The sequence below is a fragment of the Macaca mulatta genome, chromosome 3 (genome assembly GCF_049350105.2).
Source record: "Macaca mulatta isolate MMU2019108-1 chromosome 3, T2T-MMU8v2.0, whole genome shotgun sequence".
Classification (NCBI taxonomy): Eukaryota; Metazoa; Chordata; class Mammalia; order Primates; family Cercopithecidae; genus Macaca; species Macaca mulatta.
Window position 1 is genome coordinate 143,231,882 of NC_133408.1, and position 19,043 is coordinate 143,250,924.

General features: G+C 36.2%; 1 protein-coding gene across 1 annotated transcript in view; it reads right to left on the reverse strand.

Annotated features, from left to right (window-relative positions):
- The window catches only part of RELN (reelin), a 510,458-nt gene that overhangs the window by 160,989 nt on the left and 330,426 nt on the right, over window positions 1–19,043 (reverse strand). The window contains exons 17-20 of the mRNA XM_028846151.2: window positions 16,659–16,725; window positions 12,359–12,592; window positions 11,518–11,679; window positions 6,145–6,381 (exon numbers count right to left, since the gene is read on the reverse strand). Of these exons, the coding sequence (XP_028701984.2) occupies window positions 6,145–6,381; window positions 11,518–11,679; window positions 12,359–12,592; window positions 16,659–16,725 (700 nt within the window). The remainder of the gene's footprint in view (window positions 1–6,144; window positions 6,382–11,517; window positions 11,680–12,358; window positions 12,593–16,658; window positions 16,726–19,043) is intronic.

Genomic DNA, 19,043 nt, shown 5'->3' on the forward strand with positions numbered 1-19,043 from the left:
CTGGGTGACTGCTGCTTCTCATAAAATATACAAACAAATAATTTTTGCTTGTCCATGTTCATAAATATCCCATGAAATATGAACACATACTTTTAAAATGTCCTGAACATGTCGCATTTGTCAATTCCCTTTGACTTGGGCACCCACACTGCAACTGTTCTCTTCATTTTACACCTTTAGCTTCCTACTCTCTCTAGGGCTGATCATGCCACCTGGGGCTGGTGTGGAAAATCAGGTTTCAAAGATCCTCCCATCACATCATCACATACCACTCAATGTGACCCTTTTTTCCTCATGCCCCCCGCCTTTCTTTTTAAGTCGGAGTTTCACTCTGTTGCCCAGGCTGGAGTGCGATGGCACGATCTTGGCTCACTGCAACCTCCGTCTCCCAGGTTCAAGTGATTCTTCTGCCTCAGCCTCCCAAGTAGCTGGGATTATAGGCGTCCGCCACCATGCCCGGATAATTTTTTGTATTTTTAGTAGAGATGGGGTTTCAACAGGTTGGCCAGGCTGGTCTTGAACTCCCGACCTCAGGTGGTCCACCCGCCTCGGCCTCCCATTGGTATGACAGGTGTGAGCCACTGTGCCTGGCCTCCTCATGCCTTTTGTAAATCACAGCTGATTTCACTTTGTTCATGTTGCTCTTTTACTTTCTTTGTACTTTCTCTACTTACTTTAGGAAATTTCTCTCTCTAAAAAATGACCAACAGATAACTAGTATCAGTGATTTACTTGTGTTAAAAAAAAAAAAAAGAAAGCTTTAATTAAAAAAAATAAAATTAGACATAAGGAACCTTCTGTCTTTCATGCCCATGAAAGTACCCAAGAGGCCCTTTGAACATTTCTACAGGTCTCGTCTATCTTTAAATCTTTTAGTTATATCTGCTGTTCCTCAAGCACCATTAACAATAAACAAAACTATAGCTTTTCTTATCTTAATTTTTGCTTTAATTATTAGTAGAGTCATAGCACTTTTTTCTACCTTTTTATTGCAAATGAACTGTGTCTAAGTTACATTATGAGATAAACAGGCTTTTAGGATCCTTCAGGTCTGGGATTTCCTAGTAACCTAATCACTCACCATTCACAAAATACTTTCTATGATAACATATTCAGCATTCCTAGAATGTAATCCATCTGTATAGTGATGGTGATTGGCATTTAGATAGGAAAGTACTGGCAAAAATAAGTATACCCACTGTGAGCTTTCTGTTGCACAACCCTACAACCTTCTCCCTCAACCAAATCTAGTTTATACAATAAAGCTCTTAACATTTCTATTTTGATCTCTTTAAATTTCAGAGAATGCTCTTTTGTATTGCTCAGGCAAAACAATGTGTTTTAGCTTTCAAAATTCAAAAACGTTGCTCATTATGTGGATCTTATAGACACCAGTTTTCTTTGTTTCAATGAGACAGTGAAGGGAATGGAAATGGCAGGCTCATGGTAGGTATTTGCTATCTAACATCTCATTTAATGTTTATGACAATTTTGGGAGTAAGTATCATTGCTCCCATTTTACAGATGAAAACTCCAGGCTCACATGTATTCCCCCCTTTTTTTTTTTAGAAGAAATAAAGAAAAACAATAAAAAAAAATAAGGTGCGAAGAAAAAGAAAAGAAAAACTCAGGCTCAAAGAGGCTAAACAAATTTCCTTGAATATGTGGTCTTTTGATGTTACTGTTTTGATATGGGAAAAGGTTTGGTAATTTAAAAAAGAAATCATTAAAATACGTCACCTTCTAGAAATTACAAAAGAATGTGCAAGACTGGTGTTCTCACTCTATGCCCAACTAATAGTTCATGATTAGGGGCTGGCAATGGAGTGAGGCTGTATAGGGCAGTGGTTAGAGTCGGAGTAAGGGTTAGGGATGGCACTAGCTCGTGAATGGAATGAAAGACAAAGATGGGATGAAAGGGTAGAAGTTCTGGGTGGAGCTAGAAGTCAGGGATGTCTGTTGTACATTACTAACAAAACTCAGTTATTTCCTCTTTTGATAAAGTTGCTTTGATGCAAACTTCCTAAAGCAGCTACATCAAAATATATACTCAAAATTCCTCCTTAGTTAAAATTATCTGGCTTTAATTTTACAAGTTTCTAAGTGGCAGTGTGAGAATTTGAACTCAGGCCTATGACCTCAAAGCCTATGTTTGTACCACACCATATTTCCTAAAAACAATTGCCAATTCTAAAAGCTACAACAACTATTCTCTCTCAATTGTACACTTATGTATTTATTTAGAGACACAGTCTTGCTCTGTCACCCAGGCTGGAGTGCAGTGGCATGATCTCAGCTCACTGCAACCTCTGCCTCCTGGGTTCAAGCGATTCTTGTGCCTCAACCTGCCAAATAGCTGGGATTACAGGCATGTGCCACCACGCTCTGCTAGTTTCTGTATTTTCAGTAGACGTGGGGTTTCACCATGTTGGCCAGGCTGGTCTTTGAATTCCTGGCCTCAGGTGATCTGCCTGCCTCGGCCTCCCAAAGTGCTGGGATTACAGGCATGAGCCACTGTGCCTGGCCTTAACTGTATACATTTTAAAACCCAAACTCTAAATTTAATACGACAGCAATGTCCTTCCCACCTGTTGTATCTAGCTGGTTTATTAGATGAATGTTATGTTCATCTAATAAACCAGAGGAATGTTAATGTTCCCTTGGTATGATCACTAATAGTACTAGATGCAATATAATAAACTTCAATTAGAATTTTTCCCTTAGTGATCTTAAAATATATGTAAGAGGTTTTAAGGAATATTAGAACCTAAAGGAGACAGAAGTTCTGAGTTCAGATACTACGTATGGAAGAAAGTATTCGAAGAATTAAAAGCAATTCGTTTCTCCACTGGAAAAAAGTGCTCTAGGATGACATGCTGGAAAGTGATTTATAGCATATTGACTGTAGTTCTTCTAATGAAAAAGCAATTGTCCAAGTTTTCCCTGAAGAACACTCTGAGTAATGACAATCTACACTCATGGAAAGTCATGAGTTAGAAAATGAGAACCAAAAGAACTCACAGCTGAGAAAAACCAACAACAATTAATTTAACACCAGCCATTCGTAAGACCACATATATATTTCAGAATTTCCCTTGGGAGAAACAAGGTCATTAAAGGGCAGAGACTGCATACTTAAATAAGTTTAAATAATTTTTACTTCATAAGACAATATGCTCCAAAGGTTTTACATTTAAAAAATGACAGCTTGCTTTAGGATTATGAGATTATAATAAATAGTTGGTTGATATCATCACTTAAATTTTAATATTGTAACAAGTGTTTCTGAAAAACATCCCCAAGGTGAATTCACATTAAATCTTGGACAATGTATTTCTCAACAGTGGCAGAGAGAAAACAATGTCACTAAAAGGGGTTTTATTCTGACTCACTGGCTAAGAAAATAGGAACAGTTTGAGATCTTCCATGTTGTTTCATTTTAATGAGAAGCAAGCATTTTTCATGTCCTTATTAAAGTGGTTAATGTGTTTCTGTAGTCTCATTATCACCACCAGGGTATACTCTCTGTTGTTTCATAACCAAGACAACTCCTTTTCCTTTCAGAGACGATCAGAAAGTCAAATCGATTGCTCACATGTGGTTGTTAATAAAACTCCTATGGGGCTGCTCAAGGTGCCCATGGGGATTGTACAATTATTTATGTTTTCTTATGGTTTTTCCATAATTACTGTGATTGTACTTTCACAAAGTAAATGTATCTCCACCAATTAAAGCGGGGGTGGGTTAAGAATATTCATCAGACTTGTGTGAAAGGATATTGTTCTTAGGGTTTTGATCAAAGCACAGAAATTAAACTGCTGTTATCATGCATTCAATGCAAGTGTTAAATTAAAATGCTCAGCAACTTTTGCATTTATCTGAGCAGATGTTAACTATTTATGAAAGTAAACATGATACAGGACTTGCATTCATGATATGACTCTTTGTTATATTAAAAGTGTTAGGAAAAAACTCTTCTACACAAACTTGAAGGATAGAGTTTATGGTACATGATCAGTTTGAATTACTGTAAATTCAGGTCAATTTAAATTTTCAGAAGCACGAAATTCTAAGAAATCTCATTTTGTTCTACATCTTTACACCTTATTTGCTTTATTCCTTTATTTTCTTTAAAGTCTCTGGGACTAACAAAGAACATCTGTAAAAACAAGCATCTGAGTCTATCAAATAGAAAATCTGTCTCTTGAGCCCGGGAGGCAGAGGTTGCAGTGAGCTGAGATCGCGCCATTGCACTCCAGCCTGGGTGACAAGAACAAAACTCTGTCTCAAAACAAAACAAAACAAAACAAAAAAACCTCCCAAAACCACCACCTTCCTACTTTGTCTTATAGAAATTTGGAAATTTCATTCTATCCAGTTTGACAGTGCTTGCAGCAAAAGTGACCAGCTGTACTTCCATTCCATTACCTGTCATTTTGATGCTAGAATTTGAGCCTGCTGTGTGTGAGATCTGACTATACATGCACAAGTCCCATCGAAGGTAATTTTCTGTGCAATAGTGTGTAAAATTTACCTCTAATTATGATAAGGTCACTGATGGGTCATTTATGATATGCTCTCTGGAGGCAACAGTGCTGAATAGCTTTCAGAGAGATTCATCTGAAGGAATTAAATTGGTCTGACCATGACTCAATACAAAATAAAAGTCTCTTAGAAAATGATTCTTCAATCATATTTCCAGTCCTAATGGAACCTAGAGAGGGGCAGTATACACAGTGGTGAAGGTTGTGGGTTTTGGAATCACATAGGACTGAGTTTAAGTCCAGGATCTCTGGGCCTAGAAGACCCTAAAAGAACTGGCCTCTGCACATCTCTTGGTTTCCTTGACACTCACTACCTCACTACCTGGTCTCCAGGACAACTGGCCTCCTTCCTGGTCCTTGAACATGTCATGGTCACTCTCGCCTGGGGGAACTGTGTGCACCACAAAGTTTTCTGTAGTTGCATTTCTCTTCCTCCAGATCTTCATGTGGCTGGAGCTTTCATGTTCTCCCACTTCCCAATCAGTGGAATGTGTTATATCCACTATGTGAACTACACAAAGGTAGCCTCCTCCGAGAAGCCTCTTGGGAGTTTCCTATGTAAAGTAGCCAGCTCCTGCCCCTAGTTAACACTGCTGTATTATCCTACTGATGTACATGAAGTACTAATCACCATTAAATTATTTACTGTTTGTTGTATAATTAAATTCACATATGACCCCAGGAGGAAAAATCTAAAAATGAAGGGTACCTTAATTAGGCTATCCCACAATTTTGAAACCCCACTGGCATTAACTATATGAGTCACTGGTCCAATAGTGTTTGATAACATGGATTAAAAAGGAGATGTTAGTTAACCAATCATGGCTAAAAATACTTCTGGGGCCTTACATAAGAGAGCATGAAAATAGAGCTACTCATGATAAATTTTATTAAAATAGTCACTACAGTGACTTCATGTTTCATTACGAACCCCATGGGCCTCTGAGGGAGAATATGGCAGTCACTTTAATTACTAACACTTTTTGAAGAGGTTTTTTGTTTGTTTGTTTGTTTAAATATGTAACTGTGGGAAATGAAAATTTGAGATTAATAAATATGGTAATTTTTTTTTTTGAGACGTTGTCTTGCTCTGTCACCCAGGCTGGAGTGCAGTGGCGTGATCTTGGCTCACTGCAAGCCCCACCTCCCAGGTTCATGCCATTCCCCTGCCTCAGCCTCCCGAGTAGCTGGGACTACAGGTGCCCACCACCACACCTGGCTAATTTTTGTATTTTTAGTAGAGACGGGCTTTCACCTTGTTAGCCAGGATGGTCTTGATCTCCTGACTTCATGATTCACCTGCCTTGATCTCCCAAAGTGCTGGGATTACAGGTGTGAGCCACCACGCCCGGCCATAAAATTTTACGTTTATTTAAATCTATCAGTATTTTGTTTTCGGTCCTCTTTCCCAAGACATTTTACTTGCAGACATACAAGTAGGCTTGTGTAGACATACTCGTAACAGAAGTACTATTTTCAAGTAGTTCCTATTTAGTAAATACTTGTCAACAAATGGCTAAGTGCTGAATAGACTGGAAGATCATCCTCATGTTCTAATTCCTAGTGCAAACTGCAACAACAACAACAATGAAATCCTTACCAAAGGGTCCAGTCATGGCCACAGCACGGCTGAACATTTCCAAGGTAGAATCCCAGAGACTGAGTGACCTCCACAAGATTGGTAAAGTCAAGACTAATGCTATTGAAAAGTACAGACGTCATGATAATCTCATCAATAGCCCATACATCTTCTCCTTGGGAAGAATGATACGGCTGCCACCACCTGAACTGAATTCCAAACTGCCTTGCATCATCTGGTAGTTCTACAGAGATTATTCTAGAGAAAAAAAAAAGGGTCAAAATTCAGATTATTTTGTCATCTTAAAACACAAATATTTATAGTGGGATAGATTTTCCCCTGAAGTATAGCATTAAAAAATAGTTCTCCCATGATGATAAACATGTTTCTTTGAGATGCCCAGTTTCCTGTCTGTTTTCAACAAAATCTTCCACACACACCCCAAAATGTAACTTTGCTTTCACTCATCTGCTTTTGAAAAAGCTCTCAATAAACATGGTGGTCAAAGTGACAGTATTCATCACAGTCTGGTAAAGGATCTTGGGCAGCTTGTTACACATATTACAGTTTTGGCTGTTTGGAACCAGGATACTTCCTCATTCCCATGAGTTTATCATAGTGTGTGAGGTCATCTGCTGTGTCATGGCAGCTATGACAATAAACCTGTATCTGATAAATGGGGAAGAAAATTAAGAATAATATCTAATTTCCAGGAGCAATTATTGTACACAGCAGCAGGAACCATATATTAATTGCCACTGCAATGACATCTACTTGAAAGCTCCATAAATCATAGTACCATGCTGCTCGCATCCATACACAGGTGAGATGTGAAGCAAATGGCAAAGGGAATATTTGTTACCGTCAAAGTACAATTAAACACCAGGAAAGGTGCTTGCAGTAAAGACACACTGGAAGGGCTGAGTTTGTTTTTTTTTTTTTTTTAAACTAATGAGCAAATAAAAACTTCCTAAGTCAAGTGACTAGTTGAATTACTTAGAAAGCAATTATTTTAAAACTTCAACATCTAAGGCTGAATTTACTGAGAAATTGGATTGGCTTTCATATTTTTATTGTGTGAAGAAATATGCTAAACCACCTCTTGGGAATGTGCTGTTTTACATATTGAAAGTTATTTAAAAAATAATTACCTAGTTTTCCTTCAAATAATTTGTACATGGATATTTGGGGTAGACTAATATGACTATCACCATTGATTATACAAACAGTACAGAACTGATAGGACTTGTTACAATAGAAGAAAACATATTTTCTAAATAAAGGAAAATCCATATGCAAATACAAAAATAAAACTTTAAAAACACTTTTTTTTTTTTTGAGACGGAGTCTTGTGCTGTTGCCCAGGCTGGAGTGCAATGGTGCGATCTCAGCTCACTGCAACCTCTGCCTCCCAGGTTCAAGTGATTCTCCTGCCTCAGCCTCCTGAGTAGCTGGGACTACAGGCGTATGCCACCACACCCGGCTAATTTTTGTATTTTTAGTAGAGACAGGGTTTCACCATGTTAGCCAGGATGGTCTCGATCTCCTGACCTCGTGATCCACCTGCCTCGGCCTCCCAAAGTACTGGGATTACAGGTGTGAGATAGTGCGCCCGGCCCTAAAAACAGTTCTTAAACTAAAAATACATAGCTATAATACATTTATGAGTTTTACATACTTTCTAAAATCTGTAAAATTTTTCATCGGTGTAAATTTATTAGAAGAGTCAGGTTTTGTTAAATTAAGTATTTTACTAATTTTCATTTTAATTTTTCGAATCTGTTTATTAAATAAATGCATATATTTATAAAAATACATAATATATAGAAAGAAACTAAATAAACTACATTTAAATTCGTTTAACAATGAAAATATCAGTCATTGATTTAATAATTTGTTTAGCACTGTTATTAAAAACATAATTTTTCTTCATATTAATAATTATAAAAGCAGTTAATATTCTCTCTGATGAAAATAAATATTATTTTTTAACATAACAACTGGAAACTAGAATTTGCCAGGCAACTTTTAAGGAAAATAGTGTATATGAATGTGATAGTAGTGACTGAAGTGACCAATATTTTCATGGCAGAGGTGTTAAGACTACGGGTCTGTAATCAGACTCTTGGGCCAGAGTTCCCACTCTGACACCTAATGGTTAATGATTTTGCAACTGTAGATAAAGCACTTGGCTTCTATGTGTCTCAGCAGCTTCATCTGTGAAATTAGAATAATGCTATTCTTACGGCAAGGGCGAGAAACTTTTTTGTCTGATTTTCACTATTATGCCTTAGTACCTAGAGCAGTATCTGGCACGTAATAAGGACTCAACAAATTTTTGCTGCATAGTACGTATTATCAGTATATGCCTGATAGAGATGTGAGTACAGAGGCACAAGGAGGTTAAATAATCCCTTTAAGGTTAAGCAGACTATAAGTGCTAATGCCAGGATTTGGATCTGGGGAACTTGGCTCTAGAGCCTTGTTCTTGACTTCTACATCATATCTTTGGGTATAGGAGGAGTTCCTGGTGATTTCACCACTCTTTGCAAATTATAGTGGCTGGTTAGAATAGCTGTGGAACTGTCTGATCAGAATATTCCTAGAGGAGAACACAGAGACTTAAGTCAACTTTCTACCTCAATCTTCCTTTTGTTTGTAGGTCCTAACCTCATAGATTTAGTTTTTTAATGTTTTATAGTAATATGTACTATTGAATTGGGTGACACACAGAAACAAAGAGGAGATCAAATATAAAGATCAAATTGTTTAAAAAATGTTTTACAATGATATACACTATGGAATTGGATGACATGATAGAACAAAGAGGAGATCAAATATAATAATCAAGACATAAAAAGAAACTAAGATTAGACTTCATAATAATCTTAGAGTAAAAACAAGCCCTATGATTAAGACGAAAAGCTAGAATAATTTTAGTCTCACCAGTGATACATAATTTTACATTAATAAAAATACCAATTAGTTCACAAGACATTCTAGTCAGTTGGAATTAAAAGACTAACTTAGATATATTAAATTTTTATTAATAACAAGCAGATAGAGTTCTTTTATTTACTGAATGAATCATAGACAAGCAAATTATTTAAAATAGTCAAGGAGTAATAGTGGTTAGCCAACTAGCACGTCTAATTTATGAATCACACTTCATTTTTGAACAACCATAGCATGAAGAAACAGTATGGAATTCACAGCAGTTACAGGCAGCAATTTATACTGAAGGAAATATAGCAAATGGCTAAAGGCATCAAGATATATTTAACTTTCTTATGAAGAATTTACATGGTTTGTATTATTTATCATATAAAATATAATTTGGTATCTAGAATATATCAAATTCCCCTTCTGCCATGTCACCTTTTGTTAATATTTGTAAGAGAGAGGGGGCGGGAGGAAGAATTTCATGGACAGAGATACAGAGATATATATATATATATATATATATATATATACACACACACACACACACATACATACACACACACACAGAAAATTAAGGTGTTTTTGCTACCATTACCACGTTCTCCTTTTAAAAAAACTCCACTTTGATCTTAATCTTTCAAGCCGTGCACATATCTAATACTGAAAAGCCACCTTGATTCTTAGAAGAAAAATGTTGCTGTCAAATGGCAGGCAAGATTAAACGTGCCTTTGCAATAGCACATTAAATGTGTAATTATTTTTCATATCAACAAAGATTAATTAAATTTCATGATATAGATTGATTACTGAATGTTGCAGCTGTCCATCTTTGTTAGAAAAAATTGTGCTTTAGGCCAACTTAGGATTGTGATATTTTCTTCATGCTTTCATCATCATTACCTTGATTTTTGTTTAATTTTCTTTTAATGGTTACTATGGAGAGTCTATGAAAGGTTTGTTTAGGATTCATGTGTCTCTACTTAGTAAGAAAGTTGAGTTTAGCACTAGATTTTTACCTATACAGGGAAAATGAAAATACCTAACACAGTTGGTGCATCTTTAAAATTTTAGAATGTATGACATTTATAAGTTATAATAGATGTTAATCATTATCTGTTACATGCTACTTCATTTTCTATGAAAATAAAAGTTCTCATCTATTTGCAAATACTTAAATATAGGGGCAGGTCTAGGCAAAACTGTAAAATATATAAAATATATCCTCAGTCCCCCTCTCTTACTTTCCTTAACCCTGTCTTTTTTCCAGGGTGCCAATGCAAACTTCCGTGTCCAAAGCTTTCTCTCTTTCTCATCTCCTCATGATTAAAATATACTTCCATGAGGTGAAATGGAGTATTAGTCCATTTATATGTGACTGTGAATGTAAGCCACAGTATTAACTACTCTGATGGAATTTTAACTTTAAACCTTAATCCCTTGATATTTTTAAAGGAATTTCAGTGAGTAGCTCAATAAGTGTTTAGGAGGCGAAAGGATCTTTCAGACACACCTGAAATTGTACCATTAATTGTGTTACTATTCTGCCAACAATGAAAGATAGCCCAGCTTCAAGTAAGACTTAAATCTGACAACTGATACTATATATGATGAAATCTATACACTAAAGAAAAATAGAAATGGTCCGAAGAAAGGGCTTTAAATAAACCCTAACATCCCATTTTTGCCAGAGACACTATACATGCTAAAAAATTTCTTTGTATTCATTACTTAATTATATTACATGTAAATCTTAATAACATATTGGTTATACGATATATATTACATCATATAATTTATTCCAACATATTAAAATATATCACTAGTATTTATCAACAGCATTTATAATTTAGTGCCATATTAAAATCCTGTGTAATAGTGTTAATTACTTTTCTCTCTTTTTTTTTTTTTTTGAGACGGAGTCTCGCTCTGTTGCCAGGCTGGAGTGCAATGATGCAGTCTCAGCTCACTGCAATCTCTGCCTGCCGGGTTCAAGCAATTCTCCTGCCTCAGCCTCCTGAGTAGCTGGGACTACAGCTGCGCGCCACCACACCCAGCTTATTTTCGTGTTTTTAGTAGAGACAGGGTTTCACCATATTGACCAGGATGGTCTCAATCTCCTGACCTTGTGATCCACCTGCCTCGGCCTCCCAAACTGCTGGGATTACAGGCATGAGCTACCACGCCCAGCCTACTTTTCTCTTTTACAAGCATCGAAATATTTCCCTTAGATGCATATTTAAAAATATGACAATAAATTCCTTCAAATGATCAGAAGTCAGTGGGATAAACGAATGGGTCGGCTTGGTAGTTTTTCATTGCAAGACACATCAATCTTTGTCCGCTCCATCTGTCAATGGAAAAATATCTAGAATTTTATACCATTTGAATTATGATTTCCCCAGGAGGGAGATATCACTCTGAAACCATTTTTCCAAATGCTTTCCAACATACCTGGGCTCATGATAGCTGAGATATGAATAGTGCTCCAGGAGTTTCCAAGTTATCCCATTATCATAAGAATAATGCAACAGAACTCCTTCACCAGGCTGGTCAGGGGCTCTGCATGTGCTCAGAACAGATTTGCTCCCCAGTCTCAGTGTGAACTGCAGAAACCTAGACACAAATTGTCTATAATTAGTGTATGCATAAACATTTTTAATCATAATGTTCATTTTGGTCTTTAAGGAATTTCAAACTGATTTAAGTGAACTACTCCCAAATTAAATGTTTCCACTCATCCCTCTTTCATGAAATGTAAGTAATTTCATTGTGAGATGTATAAGTATGTGTAGATATTCATGTACATGTCGATATACATATTTTATATACAGATAGATCCATAAAAATATAACTGGATGTTTATGCACATTTGTATACTATGTACTTGTGTACATACACTTAAAATGCCAATCACTTCTTTACTGCATTATTTATTAGACACTGGGGGGGAAGGGAAGTTGTAGAGTAAATCTAATCAGCCTCTGCAAGCTGTCAAATAAATAAAACTACATAAATAATTAACTAGCTCTTGGCTTAAGAACATAGTTTTGATGCTAACATTTCATATTTTAAAAAACCTAGTCAGTCATTAATATCCAAGTCATTGGTGGGCCTCCTAATTTACTAAAAACTAGGGCAAATTAACTGTCAATAAACTGTAAGTTCCCTACAACCCTGGTTAAAAATGAGAAGATGTCTATCAGAAAAAATATAAGAAATAAAAATGGATCATATAACTAAATTCAACATTAGTATCTGGCTTTTGTATGTATTCTCCCCTGCCTTCACTCACCTGGATTGTGAGCTGTCAAGGAAGGATGTAATTAGCTGACGCCGCCCATCTTTGTTGAAAACCAGGGCCTTACCGCTGGCCAAGACACCACAACCAAAGCTGACTTCAGCACCACGGATAGAGTAAAAGTTATGGTAAGAGGAGAGCCTAGAACTGCCAAAGCTTTCAGAAATAAACATTGGGAATGTCTGGGATGCCATCTCACAAGCTGGGCCAGAAAATCCAGGGTCACACCTGAAAGAAATATGGTGAAATTAAATCTTAAACTGTTGGCTGTTTTGGAGATTCTCGAATCTACTTTGGGGAGGAGTAAGTCCAGAGGCTAGGATTTCATTGAATGGTAAATGAGGCTCATTAGTCTTTGGAGACTATTGAATCTGAAGATTTGATAAGGGCTAATTGACTGTAAATATTCCAGACAAATACAGTCTTTGCGCAGCACTGCCATAAAAAGCCTACAATTAAAACAGCAATTCAGCTTCAACCAGTACCTTCAACCAGTACCAGCAGTTTATCTAAAATACATCTATGTTCTTACACATTTCCAACTTAAAATATCTGTAAAAGGTTTATGTATATAATTTTATTCATAATGCTCATTACATTTATAAAAGAAACAGCATAAAGCACTTCTAATAAGATACCCAGAATAAACTTTTTCTAAGAACAAATGTTAAAATACATGTTATGCTTGTGATAGGAATTAAATATTTAGGAACTATTGGAAAATGAATCTATCTTTAACTATTTCAAATGTATAAAGGGGATATGTACACCCTTGACCTAGATAGACATCCTTAGCAGCACTGTGTTGCCTCTCAGTGGACTCTCCCAAATTAGTGGCACTTCAAGAAAAATAAACCTTTCCCTACTCCCCAACAACCTGCTTGCTTCTATGTGAGAATGTGCTGTATTTATATTAGTTGACTAGAATATATAGGAGTGACCCAAGCCTTCTATCAGTGAGAAAACCTCATCACAGATGAATCAGCAATGGAAACATCTATGTTTTAAGGAGATTATTCATCATGAAATAGTTTCAAATTCTTTGTTTTTACTGTGCTATTTCCTGTTCACTACATTTATAAGGTTGCTCAATTGGTATCTTTTTGAGTGGGGGATTCTCGTGGGAGCATTCAAAGCTTGCTGAAATCTGAAACAAACCTTTACAAAGCAAATGTACCAATGAAGTGATACTGTGGCACGACTCAGTATTCTTCTTTGGCAGTACTACTGAGACTCGAGTCTATGCTGGCCTTTCAGGGATCCATGGAATGTAAAAATATGCTAAAATCAAATGCCCACTTTTTTGTATATTGGATTTTCTGGGGAGAAGGTTCACAGGTTTTATCAGATTACCAAATAATTTGGAGCCTAAAATGCTAAGAACTACTGTAGCATGAAGTTTGAAGGTTGTCTTGGTATCTTAAGTAGCATCAATAAGGGGATGAAAGGAAAGCCAATATTTACTGGTTGAGCCTTCTTTCACATGTTGTCTAATGGACTTAGACTGAATAGCCAAGTTGTTTCCAGAAAAGAATGTTTAAAATCAGCTAAACTGAACACTTTTTAAAGTCAGGAAACTGAGTGTGTTTTACCACAGTCACGAATTGGAATTAGTTTTCCTTAACAAGACTATCTATTCCAGAGTGCATTTCAGGGCAATTACATTTTTGTGTATCTTAAATGTGTCTTCTCAGGACAAGTGACTGGGAGAAACTGGCGCTCATTTAGAGATGACTCACATTGGAGTCACTTTCCATTTAGTCGTTTTAAAAGTCTACTTTTAATCAAAGGTTATTCAATTGAGAAATAATGCTGATAGTTTTTTAAAAATAACTTTTTTTAAAAAACAAAAACTTTGTAGTCTGTTTCTCAGCAAAACAACAGGATCACCCACGTTGGTGATTTTGAGTATGACACGAGTCTCTCCTGACTCCCAATACATCTCCTACTGATGAATCTACACATGCTTAAATTTAGCAGTAGAGTCACCCTGTAATGTCAAGAAAAAGACCCCACTGTTAAGCTATATGGATGACACATATGAAGAAAGGGTTCTAATGCTCTCTCTCCTCATTAGCATCTCTAACAGGGTTGGGCTTATCAGGTTAGTAGACTGTCCATTTAAGAGAACCAGGTCTGGGATTGTACACAGGCCAGAAAGTGTTAGAGGGAACATGAGAGGGTAGAATCTTGATAGCAAATAGCAGTAAAACGGGGGAGAGGCAGAGTAAAGAGGAGAGAAAAAGACAAAGTTGCAAAGGTCCCAGATTCAATGGTTTGTTTAAAGGAAGTGGCATTACATATACATTTCTTTTCTGTGCAATTTTGCTCAAACTCAATAAGGTACATATTGCTGGAAAAGGAGGTAGTAGTCAAACTTTTAGCTCAACTGTAAGTGGACAAAGCCAGTGAGTATTACATAAAACTTTGTTAGAAATAGGGAAAAATACTAAAGTTCCAGATGGTGAAAATATTCTGTAAAACTTCAGAAGGAGGAAAAGACCATGACTATTCAGAATAATGTATGGTGTCAAAAAAGAACAATGTTCAAAAGCATAAAGCCACCATTTAGATTTCTGTTTGTATCCACCATGGGTGGCATAGATGGTAGCCTTAATAAAACCACTTAATTCTAAGAGGAATATGATACATATAAAATGAAGTCTGAAGTATAACTACAGTAATTATAGATAGGTCTTTTTATAAATACCACTTTCTATTTTTTGAAAACAAAAGCAGTTGTCATTTTAGATAATTTTTTTTTTCCCAAAACTTTTCGGGACAACATCAGGAATTGCAAAACTATCCGGCCTCATGTTAATTTTATTTGAAATACACTAAGAAGATGATCTGGTTATGGATAATGGATGCACATAACAACTTGAGGAAAATATCAGCCAATGTTTCATAGATCTAATGAGTAGTGTTTTGGGGTGGGAGTTGGTAGTTTTATGAGAACACAAGGATGCATATTCAGTTTTGAAACATAGATGGAAATTTTTCAATTCTTCACATATTTTATAAAAAATTTCCATTGGGCAGAGTGATGTCTTTGTTAATTCAAATCACTGAAATAAAGTTAGAAAGTTAAAAAGCCACACTAATCTCAATGTCAACAAGTGCTTGGCTCATACATGCAATTTCTTTTTTTTCTTTTTCTTTTCTTTTTGAGATGGAGTCTCACTCTGTCGCCCAGGCTGGAGGGCAGTGACGCGATCTTGGCTCACTGCAACCTTTGCCTCCCAGGTTCAAGTGATTCTCCTGCCTCAGCCTCCCTAGTAGCTGGGATTACAGATGCATGCCACCATGCCCGGCTAATTTTTGTATTTTTAGTAGAGATGGGGGTCTCACCATGTTGGCCAGGTTGGTCTCGAACTCCTGACCTCAAGTGATCCACCCATCTCAGCCTCCCAAAGTGTTGGGATTACAGGCATGAGCCACCATGCCCAGTCTGCAATTTCTAAATGATCAGGTTCAAAGCCCTTTTATGAGTTCTCTACTCATTAACAAATTAACTAATTGATTAATTACTCTTTTTCTTGGAAGGACAAGAAAAAGTAGACTAGATGATCAGCTGTTGAAAACTTATCTTTATAACAGATTGCCTGTGGTTTCAGGAATTTCCAGAATATTTTATAATTAAATATTAATAGAAGAATGACATACTAAATGTGAATATCCATTTTTTGGTATAAACATAAAATAATTCACTGGTGTGATTAGATATTACATTATTAATGTATAATTTCAGACTTCATATTCAACAGCATTGTTTTGTAAAATACTTTATAATTTATTAAAGACCCAAATGATTTTCAAAAGTAAACAAGATTCTTAAGTTATATTTAAAGATGATGAATTTGCTTATCAAATCTGCTAAATTTGGCCCAGTCCAGTTTCCTTTAGCATTGGATCTATGGGTCATTACTGATTTTTATAATCATTTACAAAGCATGCTGGGAATTACAATGTGACTCACGAACACCCGAACAAGTTTATGGAAAGGGATGTAACTACAGGCAGGAAAGGCAGCCATCAAGCTGTGAGGAATTCCAATTTGTTCACAAATTCACACGAGGAATGCTAAATTTGTCCACAATTTAGCCTAACATAAAATGTATTAATTTTCACTTAAAAATACATTTGAATTACACTTAAATTCTATTAGAAATATCCATTTTTTTAATCTTAAAAGACCCCCAATCCTAAAAAAGGTTATTAAATGACATGTGACTTCAATATGTAAATTACACATCCAAAAGGAGAAGCGTAAGTGTTATTTTAAGATGCTTACTTGCAGCCATGTCTAGTGCACTGTCCTCTGCCAGAACAGAATTTGAGACACGATGGGCCAATATAAACTGTGGGGGGAAAAGAGAACATAATTACAAAAACACAGAACACTACCAGTACAATTTTGTGAAGCAATATCCATGCAACATGGCCCCTTGTGTGTATGTTGTGTGCAGGAATTCAGGGTGACATATGGAGTGCTGTGTGATAAGGTAAGTGCTTAGTTACAAAGCTACTGAAACGGTTACAAGTTACACAGATAATCTTTTTAAGATTTTAACATTTCATATCAAAGAAGATAGGAGCTTATGAATTCCTCAATAGACTCTATTAGACAATATTAGTGCTTCTGCCTTGAACATTCTACAAAGTTTATATTCTTTAGGTAGAAAAAAAGAATTTACAAAGGACCAATCTGACATATCACAATATGGAGAAGTCATGCCATAATTTTCATTCCTATTAGGGGAAAAATCTATAATACTGTGGATGACTATTACATATATTTCTAAATATTAATCTACCTTTCCTGGAAATGAGGGTTAAGAATCTGTTGTTGAGCCTAAAGTTTTCTCCATCATGCAGATTTTTTTTCCTAAACGCTGGGCTTGGCTGATAATAGGATGTTACAAACCTAAATTTGAATCTTTGGAATGCTGAGAAAAAGGCTACTGATTGTTGAATGGTAGGTTCTGAGATACTCAGACTCCAACACATCTAAATATATTAATTCTTTTGTTAATCAGCAAAATTAATAATATACCAAATGGTGTAAAAGTGGTATTAAACTAATGAGAAATTCAAGATGCAATAAAACCTCGTGTACTCAGTGTTTTGGGCATAAGCAAATTTATAACCCGTTATCATTTTCTTTTCTGTTCTGTAGTTATTTCAAAGTATTTAAATAATTTTATTGTAAAATAAACTTTCCTGTAGCCTATGCTCCTATAAGCACTTAATACCTGCCAGTTAACAGGTGGAGTAATTCAAATTCAATGCATTGCAGGCCAATGGAAAGCTCTTGGTGATGGAAACTTCTGGTTTAGGAAGAGATTAGATAGCAGGCTGAGATATTAAAGGTATTGGTTTCAGGTGTCACATAATCCGGGCTTCAAATTCTGGCTTCATTCAGGAAATTCTGATAAGTAATTTATCCTGTCTAAGCCTCAATATTCCTATTCCTTAAAGTGGGATAATGATATTTCTTGGAGGAAATAAGTAAAGAAACATATTATGCTTAGCAAGGTACCCAGCACTATATGGTTACAATCAGCACCATACTGAGGTCAAGTATTCCTTGACACCCTCTTGTCCTGTTGTTTTGATGTGCTCCACTGTGCACCAAGGAACAAGAAAGGGGCTGGCTCCATTCTTCTTCAGCCTGGAAAAGCATATGGATTGTTTTCCCAGCACACTTGATTTTATGGCTGAAGATATGCTCTAAGAAATAGGGTACCCATGTCATAGTTCAAAAAACCTCCATCATAAAAAATTCAACGATAAATTAAGACATTCCCAGTCAATGAAAAAAGTTGCAATTAAGAATTTTACTGTAGGCCGGGCACGGTGGCTCAAGCCTGTAATCCCAGCACTTTGGGAGGCCGAGATGGGCGGATCACGAGGTCAGGAGATCGAGACCATCCTGGCTAACACGGTGAAAACCCGTCTCTACTAAAAAAATACAAAAAACTAGCAGGGCGAGGTGGCGGGTGCCTGTAGTCCCAGCTACTGGGGAGGCTGAGGCAAGAGAATGGCGTAAACCCAGGAGGCGGAGCTTGCAGTGAGCTGAGATCCTGCCACTGCACTCCAGCCTGGGCGACAGAGCGAGACTCTGTCTCAAAAAAAAAAAAAAAAAGAAAAAGAAAAAAAAGAAAAAAAAAAAGAATGTTATTGTCATCCCTTCCTGCTAATGATGAAGCCATTAGGACTCATAACAGGCTTCTTGTTTCCTAAGAGTGTGAATAGGATAGAATAGCTTTCTTCACTATTATCAGTAATATAGTCAAGTTGAAAAAATATTAAAAATGATAAGAAATGTACTTTGCTTTAGGACTTTCCATTTAGCTAAGATTTTCAGGGTAATTTCCGAAGTAATTTCTTTACACACTAGCAGAAGTTGACTCTGCCATGAAGGAAGAACATATCTAACAGAATTATGATATTGATCTATTTTTCTCTATTTTTTTCTGTGACATAATTCTGGAATTACGTAGTGAAATGGGAGAGATTTCAGGATTTTTTTTTTTTTTTTGGCAAGTAAGCACACATTTCTCTTGGGAGAGAGTATGTGTCCTCTTCTTCCCTTGTAAAAGAAGCCAAATGGTGGGTCCTGTTTCTGTGAAAAACTCACATAGAATGATAACAGAATTAAAGAGATTCTGCACCA